General features: G+C 41.9%; 1 protein-coding gene across 9 annotated transcripts in view; it reads left to right on the plus strand.

Annotated features, from left to right (window-relative positions):
* The first annotated feature begins 1,321 nt into the window (after positions 1-1,321).
* Ensa (endosulfine alpha) overlaps positions 1,322-18,984 on the plus strand; it is a 38,188-nt gene continuing 20,525 nt past the window's right edge. For 6 of the 9 annotated variants that reach the window (XR_009224675.1, XR_009224671.1, XR_009224673.1 and 3 more), the window contains exons 1-4: positions 1,322-1,521; positions 3,294-3,419; positions 5,033-5,199; positions 9,039-9,130. Coding sequence is in view for 4 of the 9 variants with exons in the window: in XM_046421628.2 (XP_046277584.1) it covers positions 1,465-1,521; positions 3,294-3,419; positions 5,033-5,199; positions 9,039-9,123 (435 nt within the window). In the remaining 5 variants the exon portion in view is untranslated. Of the gene's footprint in view, positions 1,522-3,293; positions 3,420-5,032; positions 5,200-7,908; positions 8,593-9,038; positions 18,958-18,984 lie in introns of those variants that run through there. The other 3 variants (XM_046421627.2, XM_046421630.2, XM_046421629.2) reach the window with 3 other exon arrangements.

Genomic DNA, 18,984 nt, shown 5'->3' on the forward strand with positions numbered 1-18,984 from the left:
TTGAGCCACATCCCCAGCCCACCCCACAAAATTTTTAATATATTTTATTTTTCAGTTGTAGTTGGACACAAAACCTTTCTTTTATTCTACTTATTTTTATATCGTGCTGAGGATTGAACCCAGGGCCTCGCACACGCTAGGCGAGTGCCCTATCACTGAACTACAACCCCAGCCCCCAATTTTTGTTTTTAATATAAATATGGCACACTATTCAACTAACACTCCAGGAAGATATGTGTATTTATTAATCCCAGGGATCTGGGTTACAAAGCCCTTCCTTGCCACACCTCCACTAAAGTGTAATCTTGCTAGAAGGCACAGACTGCCTATTGTTATATGCATCCCCTGCAAAACCAATACAGTACCGTCCACAGATGTTATAGTATTACATACACAAAAGTATATTTAATATATATAAAAGTGTATTATTCATTTATCTTTAAATATTTTTTAGGTGTATATGGACACAACACAATGCCTTTATTTTTATGGGGTGCTGAGGATCCAACCTGGGTCCCGCCTGTGCGAGGTGAGCGCTCCACCGCTGAGCCACGATCCCAGCCCCAGTATAAAAGCATATTTAATATATACTTGTTTTGTTTTTTTGGTGCTGGGCCTTCCATCTGCGAGGCAAGAGCTCTGCCAATGAGACATGTCCAAGCCCTTTCTCATTTTTTATTTTGAGACAGGGTCTCCTCAAATTACCCAAGTGGGCCCCCGAATTGCAATCCTCGTATTCGCCAGTGGAGTAGGAATTTTAGGCACCAGCCACCTTGTCCGGCGCTAAATGTTTAGTGTACCTAGAACTGTGCTCCCAGTTTCCAGGAGTTTAATCCCATGAGGTGGTCCTGACCGATTATGAAGCCTACCCAAATAGTGTTCTGAAAAACGACTCTGGTTGGGATTCAGGCTCTCCGTTCCACACAGTTAGTGACACATCGAAAACTGTTGAGTATCACTTTAAAGTCGACTCACTTTGATCTCGAAATTTCATTTCGGGAAATCGATAATTTCCTGTTAACCTTGTGTAGAGCTTAATTCTCTCCAATTAAGAATACGGTCTGAGGGTCTGCAGCCTACTGAGCAGTGGGTGATTGGAGCTGAAGGAAGTCTGAGCCCGCCCAAGAAGCAGCCCTCCCTCAGGTGCCCGGCAGGCTTCCAATTGGGTCTTGTGGCTCACTCTCTTTCCAGGTTGGTGTTCCGGCTTGCCCGTCGCCGCTATAGAACCCGCCTTTAGCCAGCAACGATTGGTAAATCGTTACGTCACTGCCCCATCTATCCCCTTCTGATTGGCTCTCATAGGAAGGGGCGGTGGCAACGTCACGGGCAAGAGCCGCCATTTTGACTGAGCAACCATAGTGACAGGAGCCGAAGCAGCAGCGCAGGTTGTCCCCGTTTCCCCTCCCCCTTCCCTTCTCCGGTTAACTACCCGGGTCCCCTACACTCCACAGTCCCGGTCCCGTCATGTCCCAGAAACTAGAAGAAGAGAACCCTGCGGAGGAGACCGGCGAGGAGAAGCAGGTGAAAAGGAGGGGGTGCGGGTGGGCGAGCCGGGGGCGACCGTGATGGGGCGGGAGACAGTCTTTTGCCAGTGCGGATTGGTCGTCATGGGCTCAGGCTCTGCAGGGGTTGGTCACATCTTGCGTCACTAAGGGTGAGTTTCAGTACCGGCTGGTGTTTTGGCTTTGGTTAGTTAGGTCCCTTGTCAGTCAGGGCCATACCCTTACTGATTGGCCAGTACTTCCTGGGCCCAAACCGTGGAAACTCTGCTGTAATTGGCCGAGCTTGAGCGTGGGGCGGGTGTTTGGAAAGGGGCTGGTGGTCCTGGATTGTGGTGTCTCCTTCCGTTATGGAGGCGGATGACCCAATTGCTAGCCTGAGGCCCGCGTCCTCAATCCGCGAAAACATGCAGGTGGAGGCAAAGAAGTTGAAAAAGAACTCGCGCGGGGGGAGGGAAGTAATCCCTGCCGTGTCGAGTTCAAGTTGGCAACTTTCTTAGAGACCTGTGTTGGCGGTCGGGGATGCTCTGTCGTTCTCCTTCAGTGAGGACCACCAAGATTGGAGAGGACTAACGGGCGCCGTGGCGCACGCCTGTCATTCCAGCGACTCGGGAGGATCCACGCCGGTCTCAGCACCTTGGCGAGGCCCTAATCAGTTTAGCAAGACCCTGCCCCAAAATGAAAAATAAAAAGGACTGAAGATGTGGATGGTTAAGCGGCCCTGGGTTTAATCCAAGGAATAGGACTAGGTTAAACCTAGAAAAAACGCTAACAGAGTCTTGACAAGAAAAGACTGTTCCTCCAGATTTCCAAGGCAATGGGACTGGGCCACCTTGATGATTGTGTGATGAAAACACGAGCGCTGGGGTTTGTATTTTCACTTATGATATTTAGTGTTGGGCTCAAAGATTCATGAATTACACTTGGTGTTATAGCTAAGGGAAAATCCTCTAAAAAGAGCCACACATTGACTCCAGGTTCTTTTTAAAAAAAGTCAGTAAAGAGGAGCAGGGCACACAAAAGCAAGAAGATGACAACAGTGAGAGCCCCTGAAAGGCTTTTGGTCTCTCTGCATTCCCCAACGTCATCACTTGCCTCACTAAGATAGTCATTGTTTTCTTTTCTTTTTTTTTTTTTAATGAAAACTGACAAATAAGTACTAGTGAACCCACTGTTTCTTAATTTTCCTGAGGTTAAAAACTGTTTTCATCTGTAACTATGACCTTCCTACCACAATATTTGAAGAAATGTTGAAGCAATGCTGTGCCATTACTCAGGGGAAATCTTTGGAGAAAGCCACATAGCTAAGCCTCCTCCATAGGGAGATTTACCAGATGGGTTTCTTTGACTCTAAATAAGGAGAGAACATCTCACAAGACTTATCTCCTTTGATTTCCCATTGGGTCTGCAGGACAGCCTACGGAACCCTCCTACTTATCTTGTATCACCAAATGCTCCCTCCAGCTTTTTTCTCTTTGTCTTTCCTTTCTGTGCTGAGTGAGCTATGGCTCACTCTTATTCAAGTATTGTATTTATACATTACCTTTAACCCAGTACTCACAGGTCACTGGGTTGGTTTCTTGGATGTAGTGTGAGAAGTAGCTTGTCTTCTCACAATACAGTCATCTTAAGCTTTAGTGGTTTGAACAAAAGTCTAGCTTTAAGAGCAGAGTACAGATAGCTTGTTTATACCTGGGTGGATCTCCAGGAAAAGTTGATGGTAAATGGTTATCAGATATTGGAAGCAGTTGTTTCTTGATCTATAATTTTACTTCACTCATTTGTTTTCTTTAGGACACGCAAGAGAAAGAAGGTATTCTCCCTGAGAGAGCTGAGGAGGCAAAGCTAAAGGCCAAATATCCAAGTCTAGGACAAAAACCTGGAGGCTCTGACTTCCTCATGAAGAGACTTCAAAAAGGGGTACGGAGCACAATCTCTTACCCTCTTTCTTTGGACCAAAAAGGAGTTCTACGGATGATGTCTACAGAGGTTCTATTGGTTGGGGGGCAATTGAGAATATAGGAATTAGAAACTTCAAAAGAGAGCTGCTGCAGTGACACACACCTATAATCCCAGTGACTCAGGAGGCTGAGGCAGAAGGATTGCAAGCTCGAGGCCAGCCTCAGCAACTTAGCGAGTCCCTGTCTCAAAATAAAAAATAAAGAGGGCTGGGAACGTGACTCATTGGTAAAGCACACATGGATAAAACCCCCAGTACCAGAAAGAAAAGAAACTTCAAAAGAGGAAAAAATATATATATTGTACATCCCTGATATAGTATCAGTACCCTTCTGGTCTCCCTCAGTTAAGGCTTAAAGTAGTGACATTTGGGTATGTGGAAGAACAAGGGAATGAGGGAAGGATGCTCATAGAGACTGATAATGCAGACTAGCCCAAGGCATTTGCATGTTTAAATGGTAGAGGTTTTAGGGCTGTGTTTTTTAGGGTTCAGAAATAAATTTGGGGGTATATTATTTCAGAGAAAGATCAAGCCATCTGTCATATAGAAATCAACTTGAAATGATTAGTCAGTTTGTTCATAGACCCTTAAAGTTAGCACCAGCCATCAACTATAATCCCTCAAGAAACTTATTTTTCCTGTTCCAAGTGGTCTTTCTCACAAAGGGAAAATCTACCTTCATAACCATCTAGCTCCTAACCAGATTTCTTAGCCCATAGAGGTTCCTTAAGCTGCTGAGGAATTATAAGACATTATACGAGAGTGTGCTTCTCTGGATGACATGGAAAGCGAAACACATCCCTGTGGAGAATCCCAATTATTGAGTCTTAGTCACAGATGATAATGTGATGCTGATTTGCGGTTTACCTCAGTGTAGGCAAGACAGGCGTAGGCAGGCTGTCGCAGCCATGGAACATGTGTGGGAGTGGGGAGTGGTGGAAATCAGAGATAAAACACATTATCCTCACCAGCAAGCCCAGTTTCTAATCCTGGTTTACGAGAATAATTTTTGTCTTGAGGTTGATCTACTGCTAATTACTGAGACCAACCCAGATTGACCCCTTTATTCATCTTATTCATTTCTTTTTAGCACCACATTATTGCTTTGCACCTAGTAAAGTCCTCAGTCAGCCTTTATGAATGAAGAAAGTTATTTGGGTTAAACCATCCTGTACTAAGTAAGGTTCAAAGGATGTAGGACTGTCCCTCAGCTCTAAAAATGCATATTCTTGCTGGGAACCTGCTTATATACCTGAAAAAGAACATACTGGGGAGAAGACATAGGCACATGTTGTTGTTTTTTGTTTTTTTTTTAGTTGTAGTTGGATACAATACCTTTATTTATTTTTTATGAGGTGCTGAGGATCAAATTCAGGGCCTCACATGTGCTAGGCAAGTGCTCTACCACAACCCCAGCCCTGTACATGTTATTAATATTAAACTGTGTATACATGAGAAATTTAAGAGATCTGAGTGTGGATGGGGGTTTATAATGGATGGAAGATGTGAAGCTTCTTGCTTTTGAGAAATGCCAGAACTCCTTACTCACCTAAACCTTCCTCTTGTTTCTTAGCAAAAGTACTTTGACTCAGGAGACTACAACATGGCCAAAGCCAAGATGAAGAATAAGCAGCTGCCGAGTGCAGGACCAGACAAGAACCTGGTGACTGGTGACCACATCCCCACCCCACAGGATCTTCCCCAGAGAAAGTCCTCACTCGTCACCAGCAAGCTTGCGGGGTAACCTGGGACCCCTTTCCTCCCCTTCCTCACCCTCTGGACTCATATATTGTAGGCAGGGATGGAATGGGCACATAGTCACATCTTCTCAGCGTGCTAGCTAGGAAGGACTTGAGATTCTGCTGGGGGATACTGAGAAGGTAATGTAGGTTGAAGAGGGGCTCTGAGTTTGTTTCTTAGTGGCTGAGACTTCCATACCCTCACTGTAGCCCAGGTAGGTGCCCAGAAATAGGAAAGACTAGGATTGGATAATGCTGCATACTTTGTCTTTTGTGAGAAACTGGAAAGAGATGATTTCTCCTTTTTAAAAGAGAATGTCTCCAGATTGGGAATAATGTGGCAGGTTTAACATCCTAAGACTAACCTGACATAGTTGGGAAAGGTAGATTGAGACATGTTTTCTGTGCTTCTAAGTGTTTTGTCCCGTTAGGCTGCTATTGCTTCATGTTTTCATTATGGGAGGTTTAGAGAACACGCAAAAAGGAAAACCGATTTGCTTGCCTAAGACTATAGTGCCCACTTAACCTCCTTTATTTAGTATCTCTTACAGTTTGTCCTGGCTTGCAAATGATGTAAACTTTGATGAACATTTCTGATGGAAAATGGGCACCTACTCTCTCTCTTCCAGCATGTTACTTTTGAAAGTTTTGTTGAATAGTGGATCTAAGAGCACTGATTCAGGAGTCAGAGATGTTTGGATTCTAGTTCGACTCAGTGTTGGCAGACTGTTGTATAACTTGGTAACGTCATTCAGCCTCTCAGCATTTCTGTTTCCTCATCTGTAAAATAGTTAAATATGTATAAGACTGATTTGATCCTAAAATTCTGTATCTGCCAGCAGAAAAACTTTGTGCTAGTTCATCATAAAACCAAAAGTGAGAAAGGCCCATGGGTGAACCTCTGCTTTGTATTACTAGGAAAATACTACAGAGGGGAATTAACTATTCAGGGCTACATGAAAAGGAAGTTTGAGATTTGAGGGCTTTATTCAGGCAACAGAAACTTACAGGTATCATGGTTTTGAGGGTCAAGAAAAAAACATAAGACGCTAGCGAGCGAAGATTTTTACCTCTATTCCACCCACTTTCCCTGCCTACTCTGGGTCTTAGCTGCTAAAAAGCTGCTCTGGCAGAGTTGGAGGGCCTGAAGAAACATGCTCAGTCAAGCCCATTTGAAAACCCATGTTTTTAGATGTAATTAGTTGCCAGGTGCATTATTAGGGAGAGAGAAAGAAGGGATAAACTGAGCTAGCCCCTCCCCCAGAACTCAGTTCTACTGCAGGATTGGGGCAGCAGCTTCTTAGGAGTTCGTTCACCCAGGAAGCTGGGAAAATCTGCCTTTCTAGAGCTCAGTAACCCAGCTTTTGTGTGATAAGGAGAGGTAGCAGTACTGATTCAGGAACAGGTGTAAGGTGCATGGTGACAGCATGTTCAATCTGGTTATTAACAGCTTGGCCTGAATCTTACTGAATGCAACCTGCTAGTTATGACAAAGAGGGTCAGGCTGAGAACCAACTGTTCAAGAAAGCAGGATTCTGTAATCCTTTCTTGCCCCTTCACCTCACAAGTTCGAATATGTCAGACATTTGGCCTGTTGAGAATAACTGTGAACTTGCTGGTGTACAGGGGGGATGAGCTGGGTGTATACTACTCTCTCCTGACTGGCTGTTTTCTGGCTGTTATTCAGATTGGATAGGAAAAGAGGCTGGTGAGGAAGGAATGGAGAGAGCAGGATCCCTGAATTCCCTGGATCCCAAACTCCTTGACTGTCACTTGTAATTGTATATAATTTTTTTGTGTTTCTTGCTTCATTTCCTCATGCTGTCATTCTTTAAATCTAAAGTCCATGTGGGAAGGGGAAAATGCCAAACATCATTGTATAGTTTCCTCAACTGTCCCAGCCATGTTGTACATAGATATGTCATGTTATTATATATATAAATATATATATAATTTTGTACGTTTTCTTCATCTCCGATCTTCTCGAATTCTGTACTTTTTTCTTTTCTGTCTGAGCTGCTTTCTCTATTGGTCAGTTTGAGTCTTCAAGACTGATGTTCACAGTGAGTCTGGATTTAAGGAAAGAATAGAAGGAATAGGGAAATCAAACAAACTTTTAGTCTTACACTCTCACTACCAGATCATCTTCAAGGTTAAGAAACTAAAAAGCTACATTTCTATATGTGCCACCTGTTTACATAGTATGAAGTACACAGCTTCCTTAGCAAGAATGGGTCATCTCACGACCCAAATACAAATTGCTTTGGTCAAACCTAGATTATTAAATACACTCAAAACAACATGTGCCTGGTCTGACCCTGGCCTCCACACAGTCACCACCTCTTCACTGTGCTGCCTCAGGCTTCACTGCAGCTGAGTGACTGTGGCCATGCCTCTGAAACCAAACCTGCTCTGAGCCTGGCAGTTACTCCCCTGGAAACCAGTTATTTTGCTCTTGTCCAAAGAATTGTTTTTCTGTGTTTTCCATGGGTTCCTCCAAAACGTCAGGAAACATTCTATTTGTGGATAGGAATTATTTTTTAATTTTTGCAGTTCCCTTAAGGATAAGATTGAGGCATATACCAGGTAGCCTAATGATTAAGTGTGGAAGAATCATGGGATAGATAGAGACTGGGATGGAATTCAAGGTTTTTCCCCTATTACTTGACAGTGTTTTGTTTTGTTTTTTTCCTTCTGTGTTCGTCCACAGTGGCCAAGTTGAATGATGCTGCCTGGGGCTCCGCCAGATCCTGAGACGCTGCCCTCCTGGGTCCTGTGCTGGCTCCTGCCCCTCCCTGCTTTTGCAGCCAGGGGTCAGGAGGTGGCTTGGGCGTGGGCTGGAGAGGCAGAAGCCCCTGCCCATTGGTGTCCCAGCACATGGAGCCCCTTGGGCTGAGCACCAAGACCTTGAACCTTTTTTGTTTTACCTTTTTTTCCAAATAACTGTTGAGAAATCTCAATGAAATCTCATGGGTGGGGTTGAGAGGGTGGGTGGGAGATTTGGGATTTAGAGTTGATAAAAACATTCCTGACAATCCTCCCTCTTAACCCAGTGGCTAATGTGGGGAGATGTGAGGGGGAGGAAGTGGAGTAGACTAATGATAAGGGGTTCTAATTCAGCTCTGTAGACAAATGCCTAGTGTGGATAAAGAGGCTGTTGATGTACACAGAGCAGATAGGCCCTCTGGTTCTGCAGAGCAAGACTCAATGTTAATTGTTCATTTAAAAAAAAAAAAGTGCTTTCCTTGAAATAGATTTGCTATGGAGAGAAGGGTAGTGAATGTTGGGGAAAGGAGCCATGAGTGTGGGGAGCCCCACTGAGCCCAGGGGACTTTTTCAGTATTTGAAATAAAAAACAACAAAAAAAGACCCATGAAAAAACCTAACCCAGAAATACTCTGAAGCAGTTGGTGTGTTTATTGGGGTTTGGGAAGGGCAAGAAAACCAGTGTGAAAACACTGTTCAGGGGAAAAGCTGGTGGTGTCCCTGAGTTTCTAAGGAACACAGAGACCTTTAATATGGGATATGGCTGGGCTGCCTGTTTCCATCATGTAGGAAAAGGGAGCATTCCTTTGGCATACAGACTTTTCTTAACCCCTATACATTTCTTAAGATGCATCAAACTCAGGTCATGGCTCACAAAGTGAGGGATGTAAGGTATTTGATCCAAATGGCTTGTTGACATAAAGCTTTGTCTAGACTCAGCAAAAAAGGAAGCCTATTCTTCCTTTTCCCTTTCAACTATCTTTTCCTTTGCCAGTTCCCATGCCTGTGAAGAAGAAATGTGTACTATTAGTAATAAACCAAAAGAAATTAAGTCTTTCTGCTTGTGGTCAGCAGAAGGCAGAGTGACTTCTTTCATCATGACGTGCCAACCTGCATTTCTGGAATCCTGCCACTGAAAGGAGTTAAAAGCTGCTTGTGAATGAAAGGTACTAAAGAAACATTAGCAAGGGAGAAACAACTCAGCTGCCCCTCCCTTCCACCATGCATCCCGTAGATACAAGTAGATAGAAACCACTGGCCCATTTAGCCCTCCTTTGATTAGGAGCTGATCATGTTTTTTTGGCCAAATGTGATTAGCTTTTGTACCGTTTATGCTGTGTGAGATAAACAAGGTCTGGGAGACAGATATTCCAGAGAAATCCCCATTGTGTTAAGGGATGGGGAGCATCTTGGAAACTGACAAAGGAATCTTGCTTTCAGCATCTGGCTGTTCCTACCTGCCCCCCAACCCCTGCCCTATTTTTTTTTTTTCCCCTTAATCAGAAGCTTTCCAAATAAATTTTCAACTACTTGGGATGTTTCTGGCTTGCTCTCTCCTGATTTAGCCAGGGGATTGTGGTATATCCTGACCATATGTCTGTCAATTATTTATTTAATTAATTTTTTGTGGTATTGGGGATTGATCCCAAGGCTGCATGAAAGTCAAGCATTCTACTACTAAGTTGTATTCCCAGCCCTTAATTTTTTTGAGATGGGATCTTGTCTCACCAAATTGCCAAGGCTGGACTTTAACTTTCAATCCTGCTACCTCAGCCTCCTGAGTAGCTAGGATTGTAGGATGCCTGGTCGCATCTGCCTTTAGGAGCAGCAGGCTAGTCTTTAAGTGAGCAAGGTGGTATGCAGGTATATTAATCTTTTATTTTTTGGTACTGGGGATTGAACCAAGGGCCCCTTTACCTCTTAGCTATATCTCCAGCCCTTTTTACTTTTGAGACAGGGTTTCGCTAAGTTGTGTAGGGCTCTTCTTGAACTTGGTGTCCTCCTGCCTCAGTTTTCTGAGTTGCTGGGATTACAGGTATGTGCCCTTCCTTGTTCCCAGTGGCATGAAGATACATTAAAAGCACTCTCTCTCTCATTGTGAAGTTTATTGTCTAAAATGAAAGAAAATGATATGTGAAAAAGTTGTTTTAACAGTTATAAACAAGTCTTAAAAAGCTATATATTCTAGGGATGCAAATTAATTTATTGCTTATCATGGTGGATTGGTGAATGTTCTCAATCCCATGACTTCTTTCTGAGTACATAATCCCTGGTGTAAGTTTGCCAAGTGGATAGGCTGGGGGATGAGGTCAGAGAAGCTGAATGTGGGATCATTTAGATAGTGAAATTTCATTTTAATACAGGTGAGGAAGTTGAGGTATAAAAATAAGTTACTTGGTGGGACTGTGGTTGTGGCTCAGTGGTAGAGCGCTTGCCTAGCATGTGTGAGCACTGGGTTCAATCCTCAGCACCACATAAAAATAAATTAAAAACATAAAGTCATTCTGTCCATTTAAAATAATAAGTTACTTGGGCTGGGGTTGTGGCTTGGTGGTAGAGCACTTGCTAGTATATGTGAGGCACTGCGTTTGATTCTTAGCACTTCATGTAAATTAAAAGTCCATCAGTAACTAAAAAAAAAAAAAATTTAATAAGTTACTTGTAGGGCTGAGGATGCTCAGTTGATAGAGTGCTTGCCTCACATGCACAAGGCTCTGGGTTCAACCCCCAGCACCACCAAAAACAAAAAAAGTGGCAAGGCAAGTTAGCTGAAGAGCCTGAGTTAGTATCTAGGTTTTTATATTATTTGGGTTTCCTTGTCCTTAATTTTAAGCTGTAGCTTTGGTAATCTTGAGTACCAAGAAATGTTTGTGGCTACCTATATTTCTGTTTGAAACTTGACATTTATTTTCCTTTACTCCCATATTCTCTCATACTCTGAAGAGCTAGGCAGCCAGGGAAAATGAATTCTGCAGTGCTTCAGATAATTATTCCTACTTGATATGTTAGCTAGGCATTTTCCAAAATCTATCACAGAGTTAAGCCAAAGACTCTTCTGCTCCAGCATGGTTGGGTGGTGATCATGCTGACAAGCTCTTGGCTGAGCCATCTTTATGGCGGCAGGAATGGAGTCACCATGATTGTCCAGCAGCATATGAAGCTAGTGTAGCCTGGGCATAGAAAAGGCAGACAAAAGAAAAATAGCTCTTCTCTGTACATGTATTGGGATCTGTTCTACCCTAGAGATAAAAGGACGATATTGGCATAGTTCCGAAACTAAGGGAAGGAGAGTCAGGAAATGAGTTGTCAGCTGGATGTTATTAGAGATGGATGACTTATTAGTAAAGATAATGTAAAACTTCCTATGCTTGTGAATATTTTAATTTACAAATAATTGTTGACTACTCACTTTTGGATTGAAAATGTTAGCTGTTGTTGAGTAGATAAACAAAGTAAGAGATGCTGTCTACCCTACAAGAACATGTATAGCTTCACTGGAATTACAACTTGTAATGCAAGATAGTGTATGATTAATCAGGCAGTAGAATTCTGAGAAGGGAAAAATCCATCTGGACTTCTAGGTAAATATTAGTGAAGGAAACAGAAATTGAACTGGGCCTTGAAAGGTAGGTAGTATTTAAATAATACAGTAATCATTTAGTAAGTGCCCACAATATGTGAGGCACTAAAATGCAAGGTGAGTGATATAGATTAGCTTTTTTTTTTTTTTTTTTTTTTATGGTACTGGGGAGATTGAACTCAGGGACACTCAACCACTGAGCCAAATCCCCAGCCATATTTTGTATCTTATTTAGAGACAGAGTCTCACTGAGTTGCTTAGCTTCTTGCAGTTGCGGAGGCTGGCTTTGTAGATGCTTCCTTCAAGAAGATTATACTCTAGTGGGAAACACACAAGTGAACAAACAATCTCTTATTACAGTGTTAAACTTGCAGCAGTGGAGGTGCAACTATGTAGAGGAATAGGGTTGTGTAATTAATAATAATTTTTAATGTAAGCATTCTTACTATTTTCATTATACAAAAGAGAAAGCTAAGACAAAAAATTCCCTTTAAAAGGAGAAAAGAGGAGGCTGGGGTTGTGGCTTAATGGTAGAGTACTTGCCTCATATGCATGGGGCACTGGGTTTGATCCCCAGCACCACAGAGAGAGAAAAAAAAATTAAATTAACAAAGCTGTTGTGTCCATCTACAACTAAAAAAAAAATTAGGAAAAAAATAAAGGAGAAGGGCTGGGGCTGTAACTTAGCGGCAGAGCACTTGCCTAGCTGGCATGAGGCACCAGGTTCAATCCTCAGCACCACATAAAAATAAACAAATAAAATAAAGGCATTCTGTCTATCAACAACTACAAAAAAATAAAAAATAAAAATAAAAAAGGAGAAAAGAGAAGAAAAAACAGAGGCAAAATTATTTTTCCCAAGCCCAAGTCATACAGGTTCTTTTTTCTTTCCTTTTCTTTTTTTTTTTTTTTTTTTGGTACCAGGGATTGTACCCCAAGTGTACTTACTTAACAACTGAGCCACATCCCAAGCCCTTGTTAATTTTTTGAGACAAAGTCTAGCTAAATTACTGAGTCTGGCTTTGAACTCCTGATCGATCCTCTTGCCTCTGCCTCCCAAGTCACTGGGATTATAGGCATGTGCCACCATGCCTGGCAGAGATTATCCATTTGATTTAACCTTTTTGAGACCAATTTTAATAGACTGGTTGAGATGGAATCTGGCTTGTAGAAATGAGTGATGTGGGAAGGTATTTTTTGTTTTAGAATGAAAATAAGTTAGGAATATTTGTTGGCTGAGCAAAAAGAATAAATAAAAGTTGAAATTCAAACAGAATGGTAATAAACAAAAAGCAGGGTTCTTAAAGATAAAGGAGAACATGCAGGGACTGGAGTTGTAGCTCTGGGGTAGAGTGCTTGCCTCGTATGTGTGAGGCACAAGTTCGATTCCCAGCACCACATCTAAATAAGCAAATAAAATAAAGGTCCATCAACAACTAAAGAAAAAAAAAAGGAGAACATGCAATAAGAGCACAGTAGATGTGGTTCAATTACACAATAGTCCAGTTCAGCAAGCATTTGTTGAGCATACTGTGTGCCAACCTCCATATTAGTGTTAGACTGGTTGGGAAGCCAACTCAGTAAGCAATTAGTCTCAAGTAGGAGGATGTATACTTCATCCTGCTTGAGATTGAAGGTGAAAAAGGAACATGGATAAATTCCCAGATGTTTGTGATTGGGGGTAAGTAATCAAAGGGAGTCCTTGTCTGAAAATTAATTTTCTTTGTAAAGTAGGATGTTGAGTTTTTGGTTGGGAATTGGGCAGGGAGCTTAATAATAATAGCCAAGCTGCTCTCCCTCTGGAGATGGCCAGCATTCTCTCTTGAATATGTATTTTTTACTTTGCCCCAAAAGCTTATCATTCTCAAGATGGCCAGTATTTTCCCTCGAATGCTGTGATTGTGTATTTACCCCAAAAGATGAATCTCCCTTTAGATAGCCTACACTCTCCCTTGATTATGTATCTGCTTTCCTAAATAAATTTATGTCTTAAAAAAAAAAGGAGCGAGAGCTTGGAGATGTAGCTCATTGGTACAGAGCTGGCTTAGCAAGCAAAGGCTCTGAGATCAAGCCCCCACACCACAAGAAGGAAAAGGAAGAGAGCTAGCAATGTAGCTCAAGGGTAGAGCTTTCCTAACATGTGCAAAGACCTGGGTTCATTCCCCAGTACCACAAACAAACCAAAGAGCTGACAAACACAATATTAAGGGCTGGGGATACAGCTCAGTTGGTAGAGTGCTTGCCTCACATGCTTGAGGCCCTGGATCTGATCCTCAGCATCACACACACACACAAAAGTATATTAAAAAGATATATTTATGCTGATACTGCCTTCATTTATTTATTTAGTATTTATTTTGGTACTAGGAATTGAACCCAGGGCACTTTACCACTGAGCTTTACCCCAAGCCCTTTTTATATCTAAATAAGCAAATAAAATAAAGGTCCATCAACAACTAAAGAAAAAAAAAAGGAGAACATGCAATAAGAGCACAGTAGATGTGGTTCAATTACACAATAGTCCAGCAAGCATTTGTTGAGCATACTGTGTGCCAACCTCCATATTAGTGTTAGACTGGTTGGGAAGCCAACTCAGTAAGCAATTAGTCTCAAGTAGGAGGATGTGGGAAAGTTCTTTCTAAGTTGCCTAGGGCCTTGCTAAATTGCTAAGGCTGGCTTTGAACCTGCCACCCTCCTGCCTCAGGCTAGAATTACAAGCATGGGCCACTGTGCCCAGCTATTAGTGCTGTTTTCTACAGCAGTACTCAGCTGCCTGGGTTCAAAGCCAGAGAAGAAGACATTGTGTAATTCCTGATAATTTTAAAAAAATTTTTTTTAGTTGTTGATGGACATTTATTTTATTTATTTGTACGTGGTCCTGAGAATTGAACCCAATGCCTCACACATGCTAGGCAAGCACGCTACCACTGAGCCACACCCCAGCCCATAATTCCTAATCATGATTTGTAGACACAAAAAGTAGACTGATGAGAAAAAGGGAAAGAAGGTCCTGGTGAAAGATAGTTTAAGGAAACAACCTAACTCTAGCTTAAATAAGACACTAGGCTTGGGGCTGGGGTTGTGGCTCAGTGGTAAAGCGTTTGCCTAGCATGCATGAGGCACTGGGTTCGATTCTCAGCACCATATACAAATATTAAAAAATAAAGATCCATCAACAACTAAAAAATATCTTTAAAAAAAAAGGAAAGAAAGAAACTAGGCTAAAGAGTGAGAAGATGCTCAAGAAAAATCTATAAGGCCAAAGAGCAGATGATTTAGAGGTTAGAATTAAGCTAGAAGCTCTGAACATTGTAGTTAGAATGATGTTGGAGTTTAATATTTTGAGCTGGGCATGGTGGCACATGCCTATAATCCCAGCAGCTCAGGAGGCTGAGGCGGGAGGATTGTGAGTTCAAAGCCAGCCTCAATAACTTAACAAAGTCGGATATGTGGCTCAGTGGTTGAGTGCCTCTGGTCTCAATCCCCAGACCAAAATCAAAAAAATTTTTGATTTGATCTGGAACAGTAGTGCACACCTATAATCCCAGCAACTCAGGCTGGGGCAGGAGGATCAGAAAGTCAAGACCAGCCTCAGCAACTTATCAAGGACCTAAACAACTAAATAAAACCTTGTTTCAAAAACTAAAAGGCCTGGGGATGTAGCTCAGTGGTAAAGTGCCCTGGGTTCAATTCCCAGTACAAAAAAAAAAAAATGATTTTAGAGTTGGAATTCTTCAGTGTAATAATATGGGCAATGGAGATGGGTGTTTGAAGTAAAGTAGGAGTTTTAAATTACTAAGAGAATTCTTAATATCCAGCTGTGAAGGTAGGTGGCTCCTATATCTGGTTTTGCACTGGTCTTGTTAAAAACTGAAGTTTTTTACAAAAGGAAAATAAAAGTCTCTGTTTAGAAAAAAATTATGGAGGTTAGAGAGTTGGATCAATAAATCAAGATGTTTAAATGAATCCAGAATTTTCAGGAGTGGGTAGGAGATGAAGCCAAGTGCCAATACTGGCAAAGAAGTAACCAAAAATAGCAGAGAATCTAAACAGTTTGACCTGATGAAATTAACTCCAAAACAGAAAGGGCCCTTGGAAGGGCTGAGGGTTAGCCCAGTAGTAGAGCACTTGCCTAGCACATGCAAGGCTTTGGGTTCAATCCCTACCACCACAAAATATAAAAATAAACATATTGGAGGAACAGTGGTCTGAAAATGATACCAAGAGGCTGTGTATCTCAATTCTCCCACTTTTTGGTATAGGGGGTGGAGGAACCCTTAGGTCAGCCAATAAATCAGTGTACTAGGAGAAACCTAACTGTAATTTGAATAAATATGTTGAGGGGTAAGGGGTAAGTATCAGAGAAATGAGGGGACCAAGGATGAAAGTATAGGTGAGTGGGAAAGTTCTGCATTTGGGGCACGGTTCAATGATTATAAAGATGGAAGATAGGCCTGGTGTGGTGGCATGTGCCTGTAATCCTGGCAGCTCAGGAGGATTGTGAATTCAGAGTCAGCCTCAGCAATTTAACGAAGCCCTAAGCAACTTGGATCATAGTCTCTAAATAAAAATATAAGAAAGGCCTGGGGATGTGATTCAATGGTTAAGCATCCCTGGGTTCAATCCCCTGAACCAAAAATAATAAGATGGAAGATATCCAGGCATCGTGGTGTACACCTATAATCTCAGTGACTCAGGAGGCTGAGGCAGGATTGCAAGTTAGAGGCCAACCTCAGCAATTTAGTAAGACCCTAAGTTGCTTAGCAAGACCCTCTCTCAAAATATAAAAAGGGCTGGGGATGTGACTCAGTGGTAAAATGACCCGGGTTCAATCCCCAGTACAAAAAAAAAAAAAGGAAAATAATTGTGCAATGAAATAAAATAACGTTAAGTTTCCCAACTTTGGTTTAAAAGTTGTCTCCTCTGCCATACTTCTTTCAAGCAAAAACAAAAAGAGAAGCAGAAGAAATTCAAAGAGCTAAATTAATTTAAGGCCACAGGGAATGTGCCCCTGGCCACAGCTGAAATTAACAAAACTAAAAAAATAAGCTATTCCTTCTGCCTGAGATGATGGTGACCCTTGATTTCATTCCTATTTAAATATCTAGATTCCTTACCACAATAACTTTTGCCACTTAACATCTAGAAAGAAGTGTTGTCTTGGAGTCTTACACATTTAAGAATAAAATTTTAGGCTGGGCACCTGTAGTTCCAGCTACTCAGGAAGCTGATTGGGAGGATCATTTGAGCATAGGCGTTCAATACCAGCCTGGACAATATAGCAAGACCCTGTCTCCAAAAAAAAAGGGGGGGGGCTGGGGTTGTGGCTCAGCGGTATAACACCAAGCATATGCGAGGCCCTGGGTTCAATCCTCAGCATCACATATAAATAAATAAAATTTAAAAAAAAATGCTAAGCATGGTCTCATATGTCTATAATGCCAGCTACTCAGGAGGCTGAGATAAAAGCATTACACATTACACAAGTTCAAGGCCAGCCTGGGTAACTTAGGAAGACCCTGTCTCATGTCTCAAACAAAAGGGCTCGGGATGTAGCTCAGTGATAGACTGCTTGCCTAGCATGTGTGAAACTTGGGTTTGATCAGGCCCACTTCTCAGGGTGCTGGTGGTAGACAGGTCAAGATTCCACCTCTGAGAAGACACTGCAGGAAAAAGATAATAGGATATTATCTTTTGATTACAAAGAAAAGTAAATAAAAACAGAAGAGGATCCTTCATTCACTCATGTAACATTTACTGAACTACCATATAGCAGATACTTTCTGGATTCAACAATAAACAGAGTAAAGCCTCAAAACCAACAAATCAGGAAATACAAAGCATACAGAAAAGTATTTTGTATAGCTTTGAAGGGCCTTTGAATTCTACATTCCTCTGCTCTTGGGTTTTATAGTCTGATCCTGTGCTCAGATGCAATCATAGGTCAAACTGTCTTCAATGACTTCCGACCTCTACATTCATAATCTCTTCCTCTCACTTCAGGAAGGAAACAATGTCCTTTGCTACATCTTTCCTTAAAGAGACAACTGACCTAGAATTGCTCTTGTGAAAGAAAGGTGGTAGGTCTAGGTAGAGCCTTATTTTCTGACTCCCCCATAACCCTTCCCTTTGTACTTATCAAAAGGCTAAAGCTTATGTAACTGACAAGGACAGGATTCACTGTGTGGTTTGGGTCTGTGAAACCCTAGGGTACAATTCCAGAACAATGGGAATATAGTGTCCCTTAGAGTTATAAGTGGGTAGCGTTCAGCCTGCTTTCACAAGTTATGTAATCAACCAAATATCTTAGGCTTGGCGAAGTACCCTTTTTCTTTTCTTTTTTAAAAATAGTTTTAGTTATAGAATGGACACAATAAGTTTATTATATTTTTGGTACTGGGGATTGAACTCAAGGGCATTCAAACACTGAGCCACATCCCCAGCCCTATTTTGTTATTTTATTTAAAAACAGGGTCTCACTGAGTTGCTAAGCACCTCACTTTTTGTGTGTGTGGTGCTGGGATTGAACATGTGTGCCTTGCTTTTGCTGAGGTTGGCTTTGAACCCTCAATCCTCCTGACTCAGCCTCCCAAACCACTGGGATTACAGACGTGTGCCACTGCACCTGGCTTATTTGCAGCGATTTTTTATGTGTTACTGAGGATTGAACCCAGTACCTCACATGTGCTAGGCAAGAGCATAAACAGCCCCAAAGTATCCTTTGATTCTTTTTTTTTTTTTTTTTAAGAATTTTGAGAGAGGGGCTGGGGATGTGGCTCAGGCGGTGGCGCGCTTGCCTGACGTGTGTGGCCTGGGTTCGATCCTCAGCACCACATACAAACAAAGATGTTGTGTCCGCCAAAAACTAAAAAATAAATATTGAAATTCCCTCTCTCTCTCTCTCAAAAAAAAATAAAAAAAAAAAAAAAAGAATTTTGAGAGAGGGGCTGGGGATGTGGCTCAAGCCGTAGTGCGCTCACCTGGCATGCGTGTGGCCTGGGTTCTATCCTCAGCACCACATAGGAAAAAAAAACAACAACAAAGAAAACTAAAAAAAAAAAAAAAAGTAAATAAGAATTTTGAGAGAGAGAGAATTTTAATATTTATTTTTAGTTTTCGGCGGACACAACATCTTTGTTTGTATGTGGTGCTGAGGATCAAACCCGGGCCGCACGCATGCCAGGCAAGCGCGATACCACTTGAGCCACATTCCCAGCCCCAAAGTATCCTTTCTTATGTATGTAGTATTAAGATTGAACCTGGGCTGGGGGTGTGGCTCAAGCGGTAGCGCGCTCGCTTGACATGCGCAAGGCGCTGGGTTCGATCCTCAGCACCACATACAAATAAAATAAAGATGTTGTGTCCACCGAAAACTAAAAAATAAATAAGTATTTAAAAAAAAAAAAAAAAAAAGATTGAACCCAGGGGCACTCTACCACT

The sequence above is a fragment of the Marmota monax genome, unplaced genomic scaffold (genome assembly GCF_021218885.2).
Source record: "Marmota monax isolate L192 unplaced genomic scaffold, Marmota_monax_Labrador192_F-V1.1 WCK01_AAM20220418_F8-fsc00108, whole genome shotgun sequence".
Classification (NCBI taxonomy): domain Eukaryota; kingdom Metazoa; phylum Chordata; class Mammalia; order Rodentia; family Sciuridae; genus Marmota; species Marmota monax.